The sequence below is a fragment of the Lonchura striata genome, chromosome 2, assembly GCF_046129695.1.
Source record: "Lonchura striata isolate bLonStr1 chromosome 2, bLonStr1.mat, whole genome shotgun sequence".
Lineage (NCBI taxonomy): Eukaryota > Metazoa > Chordata > Aves > Passeriformes > Estrildidae > Lonchura > Lonchura striata.
The window spans coordinates 66,119,419-66,137,546 of NC_134604.1; the positions used below are offsets into that span (position 1 = coordinate 66,119,419).

At 34.9% G+C, this 18,128-nt stretch overlaps 1 protein-coding gene across 5 annotated transcripts in view; it reads right to left on the bottom strand.

Moving 5' to 3' along the window:
• NBEA (neurobeachin) overlaps nucleotides 1–18,128 on the bottom strand; it is a 451,486-nt gene that overhangs the window by 60,705 nt on the left and 372,653 nt on the right. For all 5 annotated transcript variants that reach the window (XM_021541930.3, XM_021541926.2, XM_021541925.3 and 2 more), the window contains 2 exons: nucleotides 12,441–12,581; nucleotides 4,765–4,884 (listed from right to left, as the gene is read on the bottom strand). In XM_021541930.3, the coding sequence (XP_021397605.2) occupies nucleotides 4,765–4,884; nucleotides 12,441–12,581 (261 nt within the window). The remainder of the gene's footprint in view (nucleotides 1–4,764; nucleotides 4,885–12,440; nucleotides 12,582–18,128) is intronic.

The following is an 18,128-nucleotide window of genomic DNA, read 5'->3' on the forward strand; positions in this document are numbered from 1 at the left end:
TCTGTTTTATCCACTGTAGGTGAAAGAGTCTCTTGAAAATGAACCAAAACAACCTGAGAATAAGGAACAAAATGGTCTAAATAAATCTTTAATCCTTTATTGAGCAATAATCTATCATACACTTCATTTTTCAAAGGTGGTCTACTTTTTGCCATAATTTGAGATGCCAGAATTACAGCTTGTTTTCAGGCTGATTAAGCTACTGCCACAGCCCTATTTCATTAGCTCAGTGTGAAATAATTCAGTCCCAGAAGAGACTACACATATTTAAAGGGGAGAGTGAAGGAGGGAAAAGAAAGGAAGAAAGAGAGAGGGAATGCCAGGGAGGAGGCAAGCATGGGAGGAAAGGAGCTGGACACACAGAAATGTAGCTTCCTAAAGAGATACACATTCTTCTGCAAATTCCAGGTATTTGGTTTTTAAATTTTAATGCAGATTTCTGTGAAAGTGTTTTGGATGTATTTTTTCAGACAACATTGAGGCTGTAAAAGAACAGTTGTGGAAAGCATCTGCAGCACTTAAAAATCTCAGTTCATTAATAAAAATTGACCTACTTTAGCACTTACTGAAGCACTTGAAAATACTATACCTCTTTCTTAAACAGTAACTGATATAAAAAACCTTCCATATTTTACTTTCCTACAAAAAACCTTTTTTTCTTTTTAAATTAGACCTTGTTAAAAAGAATAGACACTTAATATAATTGTTTAATACAGTACTTGAGAGCAAAAATTTTGGCCATTTTACAATACACAGCAATGAAGTCTGTCAGATTAATTCATTACATATGATGTTTTAAAATAATTTCATAACCTGCGCCACAATAATTAATGAGATTAGTAAGATCAGAGCTAAATGTACTTAAAGCAGCTCAGAAGAATTTCAACTGTATGATAAGGAATACATGAATAATGAACACTTGCTAGCCTTAACAGTTTTCAAAGTTTGCTACTTTGATGGATAGCCTCTATTCCATACACTAAATATTTACCATAAAAATTAAAAAAAATCTTTAGGATGGGAAAAGAATTTACAGCATGTATATCACAAGGAAATCCACACTGCGAGGCCCTTCCCCCCATGTACAGCTACACATGGAGCCAGAAGAAGCTACACAAGTATACAGAAAACTTTAACAGAGAGTATGCCTTCTCTTTTGCACACTCTAGACTTTCTAACAGGACTGCTGGATAAATACTAGAAGCTGCTAGACAGCTGACCACTAGTTTTTCTATAATTCACACACTCAGAGCTGAAGCTTTTCTGTTGTGCAAGAGAGTGGATGCTGCCCTTAGGACAGTGACAAAAATGGTCAGAAATTTTGAGGGGATTTCTTAGTAGTTCCCCAAACCTCACTGCTTTTCAAGTCCCTGAAAACTTGGTTAAAGTGTTTGAAAAGCCTGCAAGGCATTCTAAGCAGTAGCACAACTAATCTGAAAAAAATAAGTATTTGTAGTATTAATAAGAGTTCATTTTCCTATCATTTTGCAGAATGAGCTTCAAAGCCTCAGGGAAAAGTTGGCCCTGATGTAATGGCATTGAGAAATGAAATTAATTAAGATCTTAAGGAACAAACAGCAACAATTAGCTGCTATACTCGTTCTTGATTGATCGCTAAGAAACAGAGATTCTGCAAATCAAAGGGCCTTGCCAGCACTTTGCCAGTCTACTTTGAAAAAAAAAAGTTTTACAAATAAGGAGTTCGCTACTTCCCTTTGTGGGTATATTCAAATTCAGAGAATACTCAACTTCAACCTAACTTTTCACACTCTCTTGCTTAAATGAGCATTTTTCCACTCTGATCACTTTCCTCTGAGGTTCCTTCCCTCTTTATTCCTTGAGAAATAATTCTTCTCTCTTTCAAATGTTTGCATATTTCATAGCATTTATGTCTTCACTTTAGACATTAATTACCCCACACATACACACATTTTTCTACCTGTATCTAACTCCTAAAACACATTTTTTGTTCTTATGGCTAACTCCAGTGTAGGTATATCTTACACTTGATGGTTTCCAGCAAAGAAAGCACTAAGCATTTGCTTTATCCAGCAAGAATTCATACTAAAAACTGGAGAAGGAAAAGGAAGAAAACAATAACATATGTTCTCTGAGAACATAATAGCTCTGAATGAATGACTAATCAGACTGTTTCAGGTGGAAATTAGATTTCATGAGATATTCCAGTTGTTATAACCTAAGGATAAATTTTTGGTATAATGATAAACTTTGTGCCATCCTGTTGATCTCAGTTTCCTTCTTAAATTGAAGACAAAATAGGATTGCATTGACATCTTTTGCCCAGGCTATTGAAGTACACCTCAGTAGATTTATTCCAGTAGTGGCTTTGTATTAATATATAATAAATTATTTTGGTAGTGCAATCTATGGGATGCTGTTATTAAATCTACCCTAATTTCTACAGAATTTTTTTTGTTAGATAATTGATGAATGTTTTCTATTTTTTTAGCATCTCTTAAAAATTCTGCTCATTTTTGAATCTGCTTTTATTCACCTATTTTCATCTTAAGCTGAATCAGTTCAAAATAAATCAATTCAATGTTATTTTTTAAACCCACCTTCCCTGTATTTTCAACAATTAACAAACCCCTGTTTTAAACAGGACATTTAATCCCTAATGTATCCCTGAATGGACAGATCAGGGATTATCTGGAGAAAACATTTATTGACTAACATACCTCATCTGTTCCTCCTGTATTAGATTTTCTGTAATGTCTTAGCTTCAGGTTGTATTTCTCTTTCTAATGGCATAACAGAAATGTGTATATATGTATAAATCTGATTCAGGGGCTCTACAGCAGACTGCCAAATGTATTCTGCAACACCTTACTTTGCAGCCTTTCCCCTAGAGCAATTTTGACCCTTAATTTTTACTATTTTACCTGCTATCCCCAATTCCCTTTCTACATTCAGTGGTATTAAAGAACATAGCTACTTCATTTCTTCACTTTTTGCTGTCCTTTTCTGAAGGTATCTGGTTCTGAGTGTCTTTTTAATATTTGTTTTATTTTGATAAGTTGTGGTTTTTTAATACAAATACATTTTGCATTGCAGCTGTTATCCACCTTTAATTTCTTCATGTTTGCAATGGCTGGCAGCAGCAGTTTAAATTATCCCACTTGGTTCACAAGACTCCTGGTATTTTCAGACAAACATTTCAGTTAATTGTTGTACTGATAACTCATTTGGATGATAGTTTAGGAAGTTTCCTTTCACTAATTATATTCCCCATTTGAATACCATCTCTCTGTCTGTCCACAGATATTCCTTTATCTTTTGCAATGCCTTGATGTATTTAACTGCCCTCCTCCTGTGTACTAAAGCCAGACAAGAAGATTACAGTCACTTCCAACTGTCTTCCCTTTTTTCACAGTTTAAGGCTCTTATCCTTTGTTTGAGCCCCACTCCTAGGAAGTCACTCTCCCAGACATTCTAGTGGAATTCCGGGAAAAACAGATTTAGTTGAAAAGTAAAAATCAAAATGTTAGCACTTTGAAGATATATGAGATATAGTAGATATTACCTCAAATTGCTTCCAAATTTGGAAATTTCTTGTTTTTCTTACAAGGGTAAGAGTGATGATACTTAAAAAAACTATTGATGCACAGAGGAGCACAAATAAACATAAAATGTTTTGTAGAAGGTTCAGGTTGATTTCTTTAAAAAGCATTTTCTCCCATACGCTAGGATGACCATACAATTTGCAATTTGTTGTTCTAACAAGTAGCTGAATAGCAACATGATTTGTCCCTTCTGAGATTGTTGGAATACTTGGGCAAACAAGAGCTCTGGAATAAAAATAAGTCGACAAATATACATTTTTTTTTTTCTTTTTCTTTGCCAAGACAAATAAATATAAAATTATTAAAAATATAAATAAAAATATAATGGCAATATGACCATTTCCTAGTATGAGCGGTAGCATATAAATAGAGGAGAAACATGTTCACTGTAAAAAATGTGGGTTTTTGTAAAAAGAGCAATTTTTATAGTGAAGCCTTTACCTACTTTATTATTAGAAAATGAGAATCAAGAAGGGACCATATTATTCAAAATATTTCTAGATTTTTGTTTCCTTCTGATAAGGTTGCATGTCTGTGAGCAGTAACCATTTATATTTAACAAGGTAAATACAAAGGTAAGGAATAACAGCAGTAAAATCACCCTGCTCTCTGGCTGTTTCTGTATATAGTGTAGACGTTGTTTTAATCTAATGTGTATTGTTGCATAATATCCCCAGGCACATTCAAGTAAAAGCTAAAGCTGTACAGAAAAGCCAACATTTTAAATGGGTCTTGTCATTAATGCTTTATTAATTGCCCCAGGCAATGCAAACCCAGAGCTAGGCAAGCTATAACAATATGACACTTTAAGGTCAAATCCAATTCCTGCTGTGTTTTATGGAGTGGGCCAAATATTGAGTTAACAGCAGGAAAGAACAATTTATTGAGCTTTTCTCCATCTCCTGATTATCTGATCTAAATTAGATCAGTTAGGTTGTTTTTCTCTAAAAAAAATCCCATCTTTTGTCCACTCAACTTCAAAGAATCTTTGATTTTTGTGTTAGAACAATAAACTTTATCAACATCTATTTATTCATGCTATACCTACTGTTATGAATATAAAGAAATGAGATCTATATATATAAATATGAAATAGAATACAGCACTTCTTTATGTTTACATAAACAAAAATACCATAATGAAATTGCATATTTATCTATTTATTTAGCATATATGTTACCTTGACATCTGAGGTATCTCTTTGGCTGTTCCTCCAGGACCTGGCCACTGAAGAAAAGGTTCGATCTGGGTGGTCAAACTTGCCATCATTTGCATTTAGAAAGAATGTTGTAAAGGGCTCCTGTAGTTAATGAAATTATGACAGATTAAGGAAACAGTACAAGGACTCGTACAGCAGGTTTCTGTCAAAATCCAAAGGCCTTTTGCAGATCAAAATACTTCATAAAGGCAGAATTAAAGAAAAACATGGCACCTCATAGTAATTTGTATGCATGGGTTTCTGCACTGAACATCTGAGTATATTTCTTGGCACTAATACATTTTGCACAAACAAATCCTGAGTTCTATACCATAAGACTAATTACCCATCAGACACATATAGCCTAGTTCCAGTTCACAATGACTGCTTTCTTTACTGCAACCACCACATTTTGTGTTATTTACATAACTGGACTTTGTTTACTCCTTGCATGTTGGTATGTCAAAATCCTTTAAAAAAATCCTGTCTCTAAAGCTTTTTTGTGTTTTCATTTAACTGAAAAGAGCTCAGTAGGTTCCACTTTGCTTCAAGGTGAGATGAATGGCTCCATGGTCGTTATGAGGCAGACTATGGTTCCAGGATATGGAGCTTTATCATTATGTTGGGGCAGAGGTACAGAGATTAAATATTTAGAGTCTTTACATTTGCTAATTCTATCTGAAGCCATATCCCAGTTTATACTAAATGGAAACAGCTACCAGAATTTGGGGAGGAAGAGCTCAGGTATTAGACAGTCTGGATAACCCATTTTGATGTCACTACATTCCTCTGCAGGGAAGGGGTTAACAGTGGACCAAATCCTTAATTTGACAGTAAAACCTGAATACTGAGATCATTGGCAGAAACCTGGATTTTCACCACTACTCCATTAGCTCTCTTATTCAACTAATAGTTGGCAGTGTGCCTACAGGGATGGATGTTCATTCCTCCTTTGCCAAAGTCTCATGGGGAATGTTTTTAAGAAAGTCCCTTTCATTAAATTCGTACCCAAACTTATTTCATTGCATATCCTGATCTGGAAATCTGGAAATTTTGTTAATCAAAATTTTATTACGGAATTACTCATCTATTATTTGAATTTTATTCTAAACACACTCTGTTTCCTTCTATGAAATTTTTAAACAAGTCAGGGAGCTCCCCCATGAATGAATTTTTGAAGGAATTATACCACATTATACACATTGTGTGTATATTGCCCCAGATGAAAAAGGTATGAAGACATTTATGTTTACATAGTCCTTAAGAGAAATTAAAATATACATAAGGAAAGCACAGATGTAAAAACAGTGAAAACATCCAAGAAAAGGGGAAAATAAAAGATGGAATTCTGACTCCCAGAGACCATTTTTTCTCTATTTCACATGTCTTCCCAATTAATTTTTTCTATCATGCAAAGCAGTCAACACAGGCTACTTTTGTTCTAAGAAGAAAATACTCTAATCAATTTTTTCCTCTTAAAACATGGGAAATTTGTTTTTAATAGACACATTCAAAAGAACAGTGCCTCATAAATATACTCTATCTGAGCATTTAGTCTAATCGGAGAATACGAATATATTTTAAATAATTAATTAAAATAATTTACTTAAATACAAAATTAACACAATATAATTTCTTGTTGGAGGTACCTAAATCTCATTGTATAATGGCTTTATTCGCACTGTGAATATTGAAAGGTTGTGTGGTGAGGAAAAGATTTATAATTTAAATAGAATATTAAAATTTAAGAATAGCTCAGCTTGGTGAGTAGTATAAACTACCACAATGAACTGAAATATTGACAGAAAATAATTTTTTATCTATACAGATTTTCCAGTTCTCCATATAGTGAATTCAATGTAAAATAGAAATGAAAATGTGTAAGATCAAGACCCAGAAGTACAAAATGGAAAACAATATCTACAGAAATTTGATTATATTACTTTATCCTAAAATTGTGTTAATATTATAATTTTATTAAATTTATATTTTTCAATATTAGAATTCTTTTGCTTTTGAATTAATTCTTTCTCCCAGTTATCTGCATATATTTGAAATAGGAATTATGCTGTTTTCTAGCTTGCCCCTTTGACTGAAAAACATTATATGTTCTTTATCTGAGCACAAATAATTCTGTCTTTTAACAACTTCTACCCATCACTCTTTTCTTTATAAGATATGTCTAATATTTGTGAATATTATTGTGGATCAGACTGTGGATCATTGCAGAGGTTCTGAAATCAGCAGCAGTCAACGGATTTAAAAGAAGCAGAAACCAGAAAAATTATGTAATTACAATAAATTATGTAAAAATATTAATCCAAACTTCCATGACAACATTATTTTAAGCATCTGAGACAAATATACAAAAGCAATAAAATTCATAATCAAGGATTAAACTTTTAGTAGCTGAGCACTACAGGGTGCCCTATTATGCTATCCTGACATGGCCTGTTGTGCCTATCTTTTTGGATTTTTAATCCTTAGCAGAAATTCAGAGCTTTCACTTGCTTTATCTCAGACTTCTAACATAATTTTAAGGTATTTTTTATTCTCTGGGAAGCCAAGTGCTTATACAAATATAATTCATATCGTATTCTATATACGAACTTGAATACTGTTATTCTATGATACCAATTACTGTCATTTCATGTAAAGGTTTTGTTGCTGTGAAAGCTATAAAGCAGCACAATGTTTTCATTAATACTCCATCTCACTCATTCCTAATATTCTGAATAAAATTCACGCCTTGTTCACTGCCAACAAGGAGAGAAATTCATGGGGGACTTGATTACATTGAACACAAGCTTGAGCTGTGAGAGCAATGAATTTTTCCATTCAATAGCATTTCTCTCCCCCATTTCCCTTTTAAGAGTACCCAGACTCATTTGAATCATTTATGGTGGGAGTAGAGGGAGGAGGAAGAGATGTGGTCATTCTAAGACATCCTATGTGAAATAAAAATGTCTTTCCAGCCATTTATAAGACGAGAGAGAGAGTATGTAAGGGCTTGTCAGAGTGACACACACCTTTTGCCTGATATATCTGTGATTGTCCTGCTCAAATCTAACAAGAAGAAGACCCAAATTCACTTCTGTTTACCAGATTACATCCTCCTCATCTTTGAATCTTACTAAAAACTGGTTTTAACTCAATCTGATCTAACTCATAATAAATCCAGAATTTTTTCTGCCTTGTACAAATATGCAGTCATTGTGACAGCAAATGGAAGACAATTATTCTCTACAAACATCTTGATTACCACATTAGAGAATCATGCTCTCAAACACTGGTCACTGTTTCCTTGAAGATGCAACTGATTTACACAAATATAACTTCTTCAGCATCAATTATTGAGAACATTCAATTGTATCATAACTCTATCCTAGTTCTCCTAAAAATCTGAAACCAATGCTGGTATTCATATTCTAGGTGATTCAAGCCAGAATTCATTCTTCTATATTACTTTTTCCTTCTGTCTACTTTTCAGGTCAAGTCACATATGGCTTTCTGATGTGGCATTCTTGGTTTAAAATATTTTGTCTTCTGCAACTTAAATATTCACTGCTTCAGATTAAATGCACATGAAGAAAGTGAGTCTTCAGGTGATAAGGTCACCTAGCGATAAACTATGAATATTCAATTTCATTTACACAAAAATACATATAACAGAATATGGTGAAATGGTGAAACAGAGATATCAGAATTAACTGCACAGGAGGCTAAAGCATACAGTGTCTTTTAAAAAACTACCATGATACATGTGTCACTACAGGACACGTGAAAACACGACACGAGCTGCTGCTATTGCAAAGGTGAAAAAGAGGAAGTTTATTTTCTGACTCCAGCATTTATACTTTTCCAAAGGTGACAGTGGATTGGAGGCTGAATGTGCCATCTCTCCAATGACATTGGACAAATTACTGGTACATCAAATTTCTCCGCCACTATGAAGGAATGCAAAACAATGGGTTGTTTACAGAAAGTTCTCTACTAGAATGCAGACTCAGAAAGCTTTAGAAAATCTTAAGAATCAGGGCAACAATACATATATTGGGTTTGTGTGACAAAGTTTTGGTATTGGGGGGGCTACAGGGTTGGCTTCTTAGCTGACCAAGGCTAGGTCTGTCAGTTATAGCAAAGTGCCTTTGTGACAACAGACTTAAGAAGGGTCAGGGAAAAACTGCAGAAGAACACTAGAGAGGGCAATGAGAATATGTGAGAGGAACAGATCTGCAGACAACAAAGTCAGTGCAGGACAAGGGCCAGGAGGTGCTCCAGGCTCCAGAGCAGAGATTCCCTGCAGCCCATGGTGCAGCCCATGGTGAGGCAGTTGTGCCCCTACAGACCATGGAGGTCCAGAGGGGAATACAGCTCTACCTGAAGCCCTTGGAGGAATCCGTGGCTCAGCAGGTAGATGCCTGAGGAAGGTCATGAGCCCCTGGAAGCCTTTGCTGGCAGGGACCTGTGCTTCTGTGGAGAGTGGAGCCCATGTGGGGGCAGGTTTGTTGGCAGGATTTGTAAGCCCAGAGGGGACCCACTGTTGCAGTCTGCTCCTGAGGGACTGCACCCTGTGGGAGGGATCCACGCTGGAGCAGCTCATGAAGAGCTGCAGCCTGTGGGAAGGACCCACTTTAGAGAAGCTCATGGAGGACTGTCTCCCATGGGAGGGACTCCACATTGGAACAGGGGAAGAATGTGAAGTCTTCTGAGGATAAAGGAGTGGCAGAGACAAGTGTGATGAACTGAGCACAGCCTCCATTCCCATTCCCCTGTGTCAGAGGGGAGAGGAGAGAGAGAATTTAGGAGTTAAGTCCAGAGAAGAAGGGAGAGGTTGGGAGGAAGATGGTTTTAAAATTTGACTATTTTCTCATTATCCTACTCTCATTTGATTAGTAATAATTCAAACTAATTTCCCCAAGCTGATTTCCCCATCCTTTTTGCCCATGATGGTAACTAGTGAGGGATCTCTCCCTGCCCTTATCTCAACCCATGAGTCTTTCCTTATTTTTTCTTTCTCTTGCCCAGCTGAAGTGGGGAGTAGTAGAGCAGTTTTGGTGGGTACGACATCTAGTCAGAGCCAGCCCACCACAAATACATCAGATAAGGGAAAGCAACTGAGGGAAATATAATGCACAAGGGAACAGATTATCACAGAATTGACTAAAAAATATGATATTAAAAGCAATGTTTTGAAGACAACTGACAGAAACCAGATTGCATCTGTCAAAGCTGAAAAGCAAGACTTAAAATTATTTTTAAGGTTTTATGGCAATTACAAAATTCTCTCTCTATATATATGTATATACTTCAGAGTGGCTGAAACTTTCTTACCTACAGCAAATACTGTTTCCTCTAATACTAAGGTCTATAGGCAGGCAGTTTCTCCCCTAGGATCCCCATTACTACATGCTGTTTTGTTCTGCTGCTATCTAAACTCTCATTTTCAAATATCTTTTTGTCTTATATTTTTCATTTGTTTCCTTGCTTTTTCCTTTCTCGTTTGCTTTTCATTTTCTCTTGTTCTTTGGGTTTCACAGTCTTCTCCGATGGCTTAATTTGTACTCCTGTCCTTCATTCTCAGTTTGTTGCCACTTTCTACCAAAAGCTCTACAGTAACACATCTTTTCCCATCACTCTTCTCCAGACTTTCAAAATACTGAAAGCATTTTTCTGTCTGAATCTCTGCATCTCTTCATGTCACCTTCCTCTTTCTGGACTAATCTGTAATTTACCTTTTCTTACAAAGTCTTCTTCACAAACATATATCAAAGCTCTAGCTCAAGAAATTAATGAGCAAGAAATACTACTTTAATGTACAGAAATCTGACCTAGCCTTACTTATCAATGTCACTGGCACAAACTTCTGCCTTAGGATATTTCACCCTTTATTTTGTAACAAAAATATCTCTCTGTAGTTCACTATGACTTTATATCCTTCATTGCCATAATCTTTTCCTCTATACAGACTTATTTTCAAATATCTATTTAGGCTTTCCATTTGCTGTCTTATCCAGTCTTACCATATCTTTTTTTCCTTTACTGAGGTTCAAATTTCCCCTGGATTTGTCTTCTCTCACTTTTGTTGTCTACTCCCATTAGAGATTGCTTTTCTTTGCTGGTCAATCATATTTAAATAATCTTTAAAATACCTGTGTAGGAGTGTCCCTGTATTTAAGTTATCTGTCGTTTTCACCTTTCCACTGGCAACATCTTCTTTGGATAACAGTGGTTTCCACTTCTGCTTTCTATGCTCACATATATAATTTGCTCTAACAAATTTAATTTGTAAGGCCATATATTGCAAGGCCATCCAGGCAAAGACCTTGTCCTCTTGCTCTTTCAGGTGAGAACACAAAGAGAGCAAGACCATCTACAGTATTACATAAAAAACAGTAGTAAAAACGACACTGAATCAACCTAATACAGGAAATGAATATTCCTTGGTGTGTTGTACATTCAGCCTGTAACTAGATTTTCAGTGCTGAGAATTTGCTGACTAGCAAGAGGGGATCTTTTGCTGTACAGCAGACAAAATTAATAGATAACCATGCAAATAAAACTACTGCTTTTAATCTACTTTAAAGCAACAAAGAAGCACATGTGTACCATGAAATGGACACAGTAGATTAATAATTTAGAAACATTTAAAAGAAATACAGTGGTCATCCAACACAGGAGTGTATTCAACACTTAGTTTCACATAGTTTAAGAAGTATATCGTGAACTCACAGAAACAAGAATTCCCTTCTGAGCAGAAAAAAATGAATATGTCTAAGGGAAGTTGAGATGAGTGAAAACTCGATTATCAAGCTTTGTGTGGCTCTGTTTTACTTTGTTGTGTGCAAAACATGCTTAGAATACACCTTATGCAACAGATTTTTATTTGCAGGGTGTACTTTAACTTAAGTAATTACACAGTCACTCAATTTTTTATTAATTCAGGTTTTTCTGTGAAACCTTCAGTGTCTCATCAACACTCTTTATTCTGTAAATAATTGTGCTAACATATACACTGAATTCAGATTCATTCTATCTTTGAAGTTTGGTCCCCTTCCCCTTCCCCAGATCTGGTTTTAGTCATAGGAGCATGAGATTTCCAGAACTGACATAACAGATTGAAGTTAGAATCCAAATTACTACACTTCTGAAAACTCTAGAGAAACTCATTAATTTAGAAGCATAGTTCATTTGCATAAAATATTACCCAATGTTTCTTTAATATAAAACTGGTTATATAATTCCTCCCTTGATGTAACAGTTTAATGTTCTTACAAAAGATTTGTTTTTTCATATTGCATGGATCTGTCCCTAGCTAAAAAATAATAAATTAATATGAGTAGTATCAGATTCCTATACTCTAGATATATTTTTGGGGGGTGGATTTCATTTTAGATGCATTTTTCTCATTGTATACATCCTTATGCCACCACAATTTTATGTTTAAATTTATTTTGGACTGTTTGGGTAGGAAGGACCCCCTGATCACTACAAATAAGTATATAAAAAATATCTAGATCTGAGATTTTAAGGTGGGGAAGAACAATGAGATTCTATAGAAGGGTGTTTTCATAAAAACAAAACAAAACAATCATAAGTGACAGAATAGATGCTTTAAATAAAGATATTAATGAAAACCAGGATCCAGAAATACTTACAATACGAACAAGCCAAGCCAAGGTAGAAGTAGATGTAGAGTAGTGGGTGTTATAATGATAAGGTGGTGTCTGATCATCTTCCCATGTCTCATATCGTTCTGCATAGAAGACAGCTCTCTTTGGGTTCAAAGCACCAATGGGCTGTAAAATGATAAGAGGTCAAATATATTATCAGCTAAAGGGCGGCATGTCTGATACGGTATAAGTTAATTCTGCATTAAGATTCACTGCACAGGAGACTCTGCAACCAAACACATTCCATGCTGTAGTAACCCCTGAGATTGCTGTAAGCTTAGAGTTTATTTTCAAAGGCTTTGTGTACTAAAAGTCTTATGAGTTTCCTTATTTTAACTGACAAATAGAAGTGATCCACATCTGCAAACTTTCAAGACCTTGAAGTATAAGTTGTTTCCCAATTAGTTCAGTAACATTCTTCTGGAAATAGACTTCTAAAACTGCATTTAAAATGCATTGAGGCCAAACTAATATTTCTGTTGCTGTCATTCGCCATAATCACACAGCTAATGAAAACTGACTTTTGTTCGCACAGGATACTTTGTAATGCGCAGTTCATGATGAAAAGATTTCACGCGGAACTGCTGATGGTGTCTGGTGATCCTAAGCAGAAATACTTAAAAACCATGCATAGTCCTCAGGACTGGGTGTACTTTCTGACTGAACAAAGCCACGTTTTACTGAACAAAGCAAACAAGCTTTGTACTTGAAAACAATAGAATGTGGAAATTATTCACAAATTCAAAGTCCATTCTGCATAAATATAAAGGACAATCTATACAAATTAGGTGAAAAACAAAAGAAATGTAAGGCAGTAGTAGGAACTATTGGTTTTGATGTGGCTACTTGAGGAATACAAGCTTTTTATGATTTTTTAACCCACTTTACCTCAGAAGCTTTTGCAGAAAGTATTTATTTAACATGTTATGCAAAAGTTTCTTGGATAATGAAAATACAGCTTTTAGCATTTATAGTAAATTTAACCAAACACACAGAGTTTAATACTTAGAGGAGAGCACACTTCCACACCAAATAATTGTTTAAAGTTATTGTACTTTGAAATTGTTAATTTATTTGCATTAATCAAATTTTAATTAGAATTTATAATATTAAGGGTATTGAAAAATAGATATAAGCAAGGACTTTGACCAAATGCTATCAGTATCTTCATATTTTATTGTCCTGCACAATTTTCTACTGAATTAGAATCCAAAGTAATTCAGAAAGGAAATACCAGTACAAGGTCAAATCTCCGTGTTTCACTACACAATGTATGTAACTAAAAAAAATTTAAAGCTGCAAGTATTTTATTCTTTCTGCACTGCTATGCTTCTTGAGATGGCTGCTTAAAAGACTGACACAGAACATGACAATTTCTGATTTAGAGCTTGTTTTGAAATAGCAGTCTTTGGTGAATATTTACATTTTAAAACTTTATGATTTCAGTATTTTTCACATTAAGCACTCTGGATGCTTAATACTTTGCTGTGTCATGGAGATGTTAATAGTTTTCTCATATGTGTAAAATGATTGAGTAATCCCAAAGGATTGATGTTATCTGGTGCAGACTGCACTGAAAGACCTCACAAAACATTCTTGAAAGAGAAGTATGAGCCCTTCCCTAACACTTTCCCGGCTCATTTCCCAAATACTGGCAATAGTAAAAAATAAATATTTGCATTTTTGTTATCCTTGGTTTTGTTACACATCCTGCCAGTGTCAGGAAACACACTGGCAGTATTATAGCCTTGAAGGTATTATCATATAAAAATCGTTGTTCAACAGCTTCCTTGAAAGAGACATTCTTATCCCATTAGACTGACAAACTGTGCAGATATATGTGCACTTTGCTAAATTATATCAGGCTCTGGGTTGTTTTGGGGATTGGACATAACACGCTGACACCACCGTCATTAAGGTACTGTGCATCTGCTTCTTTGGCAGAAAAAAATTCCAGTTCCAACTGCACATTTCAAGAGCTAAAGTAGTAATTCACACTGTAGTCTGTAAAAATGAAATGTTCACCCCCTCTGAGAAGGGAACACAAAATAGCAGACAAATTGGTGAGATTGTATTTTGTAATGGAGAAACACCCTGAGAATATCTCTTCTTTCCACTACAAAGGTGCATCTTATCTTACGCTGCAGTGAATTCTGAGGCTATGGAAGACAGAGACATCATCTGTCACCAAATTATTGTGCATAGAGATTTGAAGGCACAGTGGAGAATGAATATGATGATTAACACAAGATTGAAAATATGGAAAACTCCTGGCCTTTCATAACACAGTTGATGCTGATTAGAAGTCTTTAATCAAATAAGTGATGTGTTTTCATTATTCACTGTAAATTGACTACAGTAACAAGGCCTGTGAGGTATACCTGATGCTCAAAATAATTATGAGGTATTTTATTTTATAGACTAGCAAAATTTTAATGATGGTTTAATCAGTACCTTTAAATAACATTCCTAATATAATATATATAGTTGTATTTAATAAAAAGGTTATTTCTCTCAAAAATTTGACAATAATTTTTCAATTCACATAAAATATTAATGCAAACATATCATCATGTTTTCCATGTTGTTCAATGAGAGGCGTTCAATTTAAAAGAAAAGGTATAACAATGCAGGATGGTGTTTTCGCATTTTCATATCAAAATACCTGTACAAGTAGCTAAAATAATCTACCTTCAGAACATATGTGATTAATTGTACTAAATTATAAACCTGAAAATCTGTATTCTGGATTACCATCATCCAATATCTTTTTCAGTCATTGCCTTTTTTTTTAGAGGGAGGGCTTGTCTTCCGCTATAAAGTCTCACCTCAGCTTCTCAGGTCAGATCCTGGATTTGATGAACTAGTGATCTGTCTGACAGCCTGGGATCTAGGAGACATGGGTAAATTTCTCTCATTCCACAAGCCTTTATAGTGTCATGAGGAGACTGCTTAGGTGTGTCTGTAGCTGGCAATAGGAAGGTGAGCTGGAAGTCCCTGAGCTGCTCTAGAGGGGGTAGTGCGCAAACATTTATGTGGAGATGACAACTGGGATCCCAGACGCAGCACAAGTGTCTCAATGCAGCACTGCCTGGGGAGGAGAGTTGGGAGCTTCCCATGCTCACACAACTCTGCAGCTTCTACTTCAGCCTTACATAAATTATCTCTGGCCTGTGGTGAAGAAATACAAGAAATACTTGATCTCCCTTTTCTGCGCTGTCGTGGAGACACTGATGTGAACCACCTCTCTGCATAGTAATGTTAAGGACTTCTCTCCAGATTCAGGAAACCATACACGTTGGAAATGGAAAGTGCTCAAATCTCATTCTCTCTTTTTTTTTTTTTTCCTGTTGCTCTGGTTGTTGTTGTACAATTTAAAAATTTGATTAACCCCAAAGAGAACAGCTTATGTATACCAAAAGTCCAGGCACTTTCTGAAAGCACAAAAACCCTCCATAAATAAAATAGCAGGGAGTAAATTGTGAAAGGCCTGCCCCTGCCTTCTTTAGTGTTATTTTAACATCCATGTGGGAAAATGCTGTTAACCAGGGTAATGGTATGAGTTCATCCTTCAGTAAAGACAAAGATATTTCTGTAAAGACCTTAAATCTTAATTGTATAAACTAGCAGCTAACCCAGTTTTACTCTGATGAGTCACAGGTCCTATTAGATGACAAGTTCTACAGTAATGGTAGTCTCTCACATTTCTTGTGAAATTTGTAGGATATTTGGAGTTTTGGTCACTTTTCATAGCTTTATTATGCCATTCTCAGCCCAGAAGGTCAACTACCTCAGCTTTAATCTAGTATCATGGCCATAAAATGCGGTTAAATTTTATTTATGGATCAATCTATGTAACTTTACATCATGGAATAAAATAATATTATTTCCATTTGATTGAGATTCTTTAGGTGTGTGCACTGATTAAAATTACTTGCCCAAACAATACAAAGGCAAAGATCAGTCTACATACTAAGTCTCACTGCATATCTTAACCATAAGACAAATACAGAAACTGAATTTGAGTAACATAAATTGTTCTGGTCACTATTTAAAAAGTTATTTTCATACTGTTTTATAAAATGCTTTTTCCAAACACACCATTTGTTCTTTTATTGCAAAACTCTCTCTGTAAGAACTCATATTAAATAGAATTAACTTCCCACATAATGGTTTCATAAGATACTGTTTACTCCAAACAGAACACTGTTCATATGACACAGCCTATTCAGTCACTTTACTTTTGAGGTACTAAAACCTGCTACTTCAGTTTATTTTACGTTTCTTTCTTACATTTAAAAATGAGGCAAATATTTACTGTAACATTAAAAAACACACTACTACATCTTTCTTTTTTTACCTGGATAATCTCTTTAGATATCTGGCCTTTGAACCAAGTCAACACATGTTGCCAATATCTAGTGTTTACATCCACTGGATGTGTTATGCTATTCATGTAATATCTATTTGTTTGCCAAATAGAACTATATTCTCTCATGAGAGCAGAACTGAACGTAGAATCCCATTTACTCAAATTCATGCAGCAGCTACCTTATCTGTTGCGGGGTTTTTTTGTTTGTTTTGGTTTAGTTGTGGGTTTTTTTTTGGTTTTTTTTTGGTTTTTTTTGTTAGGTTTTTTTTTTTTTTGCGATGTACTGCACAGAATTGTAGCACAATTCTGTACAGTTTTTACTGGTACAAAGGTATCTTGAACCTGGCTTTATTTGGCTACAGCAGAAAACTGACAGCTTTTCCTGACTACTTGCTTTTTTATTAAAAAACACCCACTGAACAACAACATATAAATAGGATGTCTTAGGATGATATTTTAAACTTAAAAATAAATTGTAATTGCATCCTAATTGGTAAACAGATTTTTCTTCAGCATCCTAATATGAAAACCAGATATCAACAATATCAAATATAAGTGCATTCAGAGATTCATAGTACTAGAGTTTTACTCAGTAAATGAACTGTTTATTTGAGAAAAACACACATTTAGTTGTCTGGCTTTAATTGTGTGTAGTTTTTCTGCTGATGGAAGAGTTGCATATGATAAAGGGAGAAGTTTAATTTTACAGAAAATTATTTCATTTTTCCAACGGAGGGCTCTCAATAAGCCCATAAAGTCCATTCCACAGCATATACATTTTTGGAAGTATTAAGTGTGGTTGCCTTGAAATATTCACTCTTGAATGTGTTCATTTGCATTATTACATTTAGAAGCCTTGGGGCTTTATCACTTCCTTTTCTTGAAATGGCACAGTAATAAGGAAAAGTGGTTATGCTTATCACCACACATCAGTCAAACACCTTCTATATTAACAAAACATAATTTTTTCCACTCAATGAATGGGTGTGTGATGTTTCATACACATGTCAATATTAGTATTACTTTGCCTGGTGAAGAAATCATTTTATTTAACAGGATGTATGACTGGAAGTAAATGAGGAGAAATTCCCGTTTACACTTTAATGAGCAGGGACAATGCAGCATGTCAAAACCATGCATTCACTATAATTTAGGAGTAAAAGTCATACGATTTTATACAAACAAACCATACCACATTTTAAGTGACTTGAACCTCACAAAAAATCACTGTATAGTAAGAGCTGTGTACATGTTTCCTGGACTAATACCTAAGAATACCCTAAGTATTCTTCTAAAGGAAA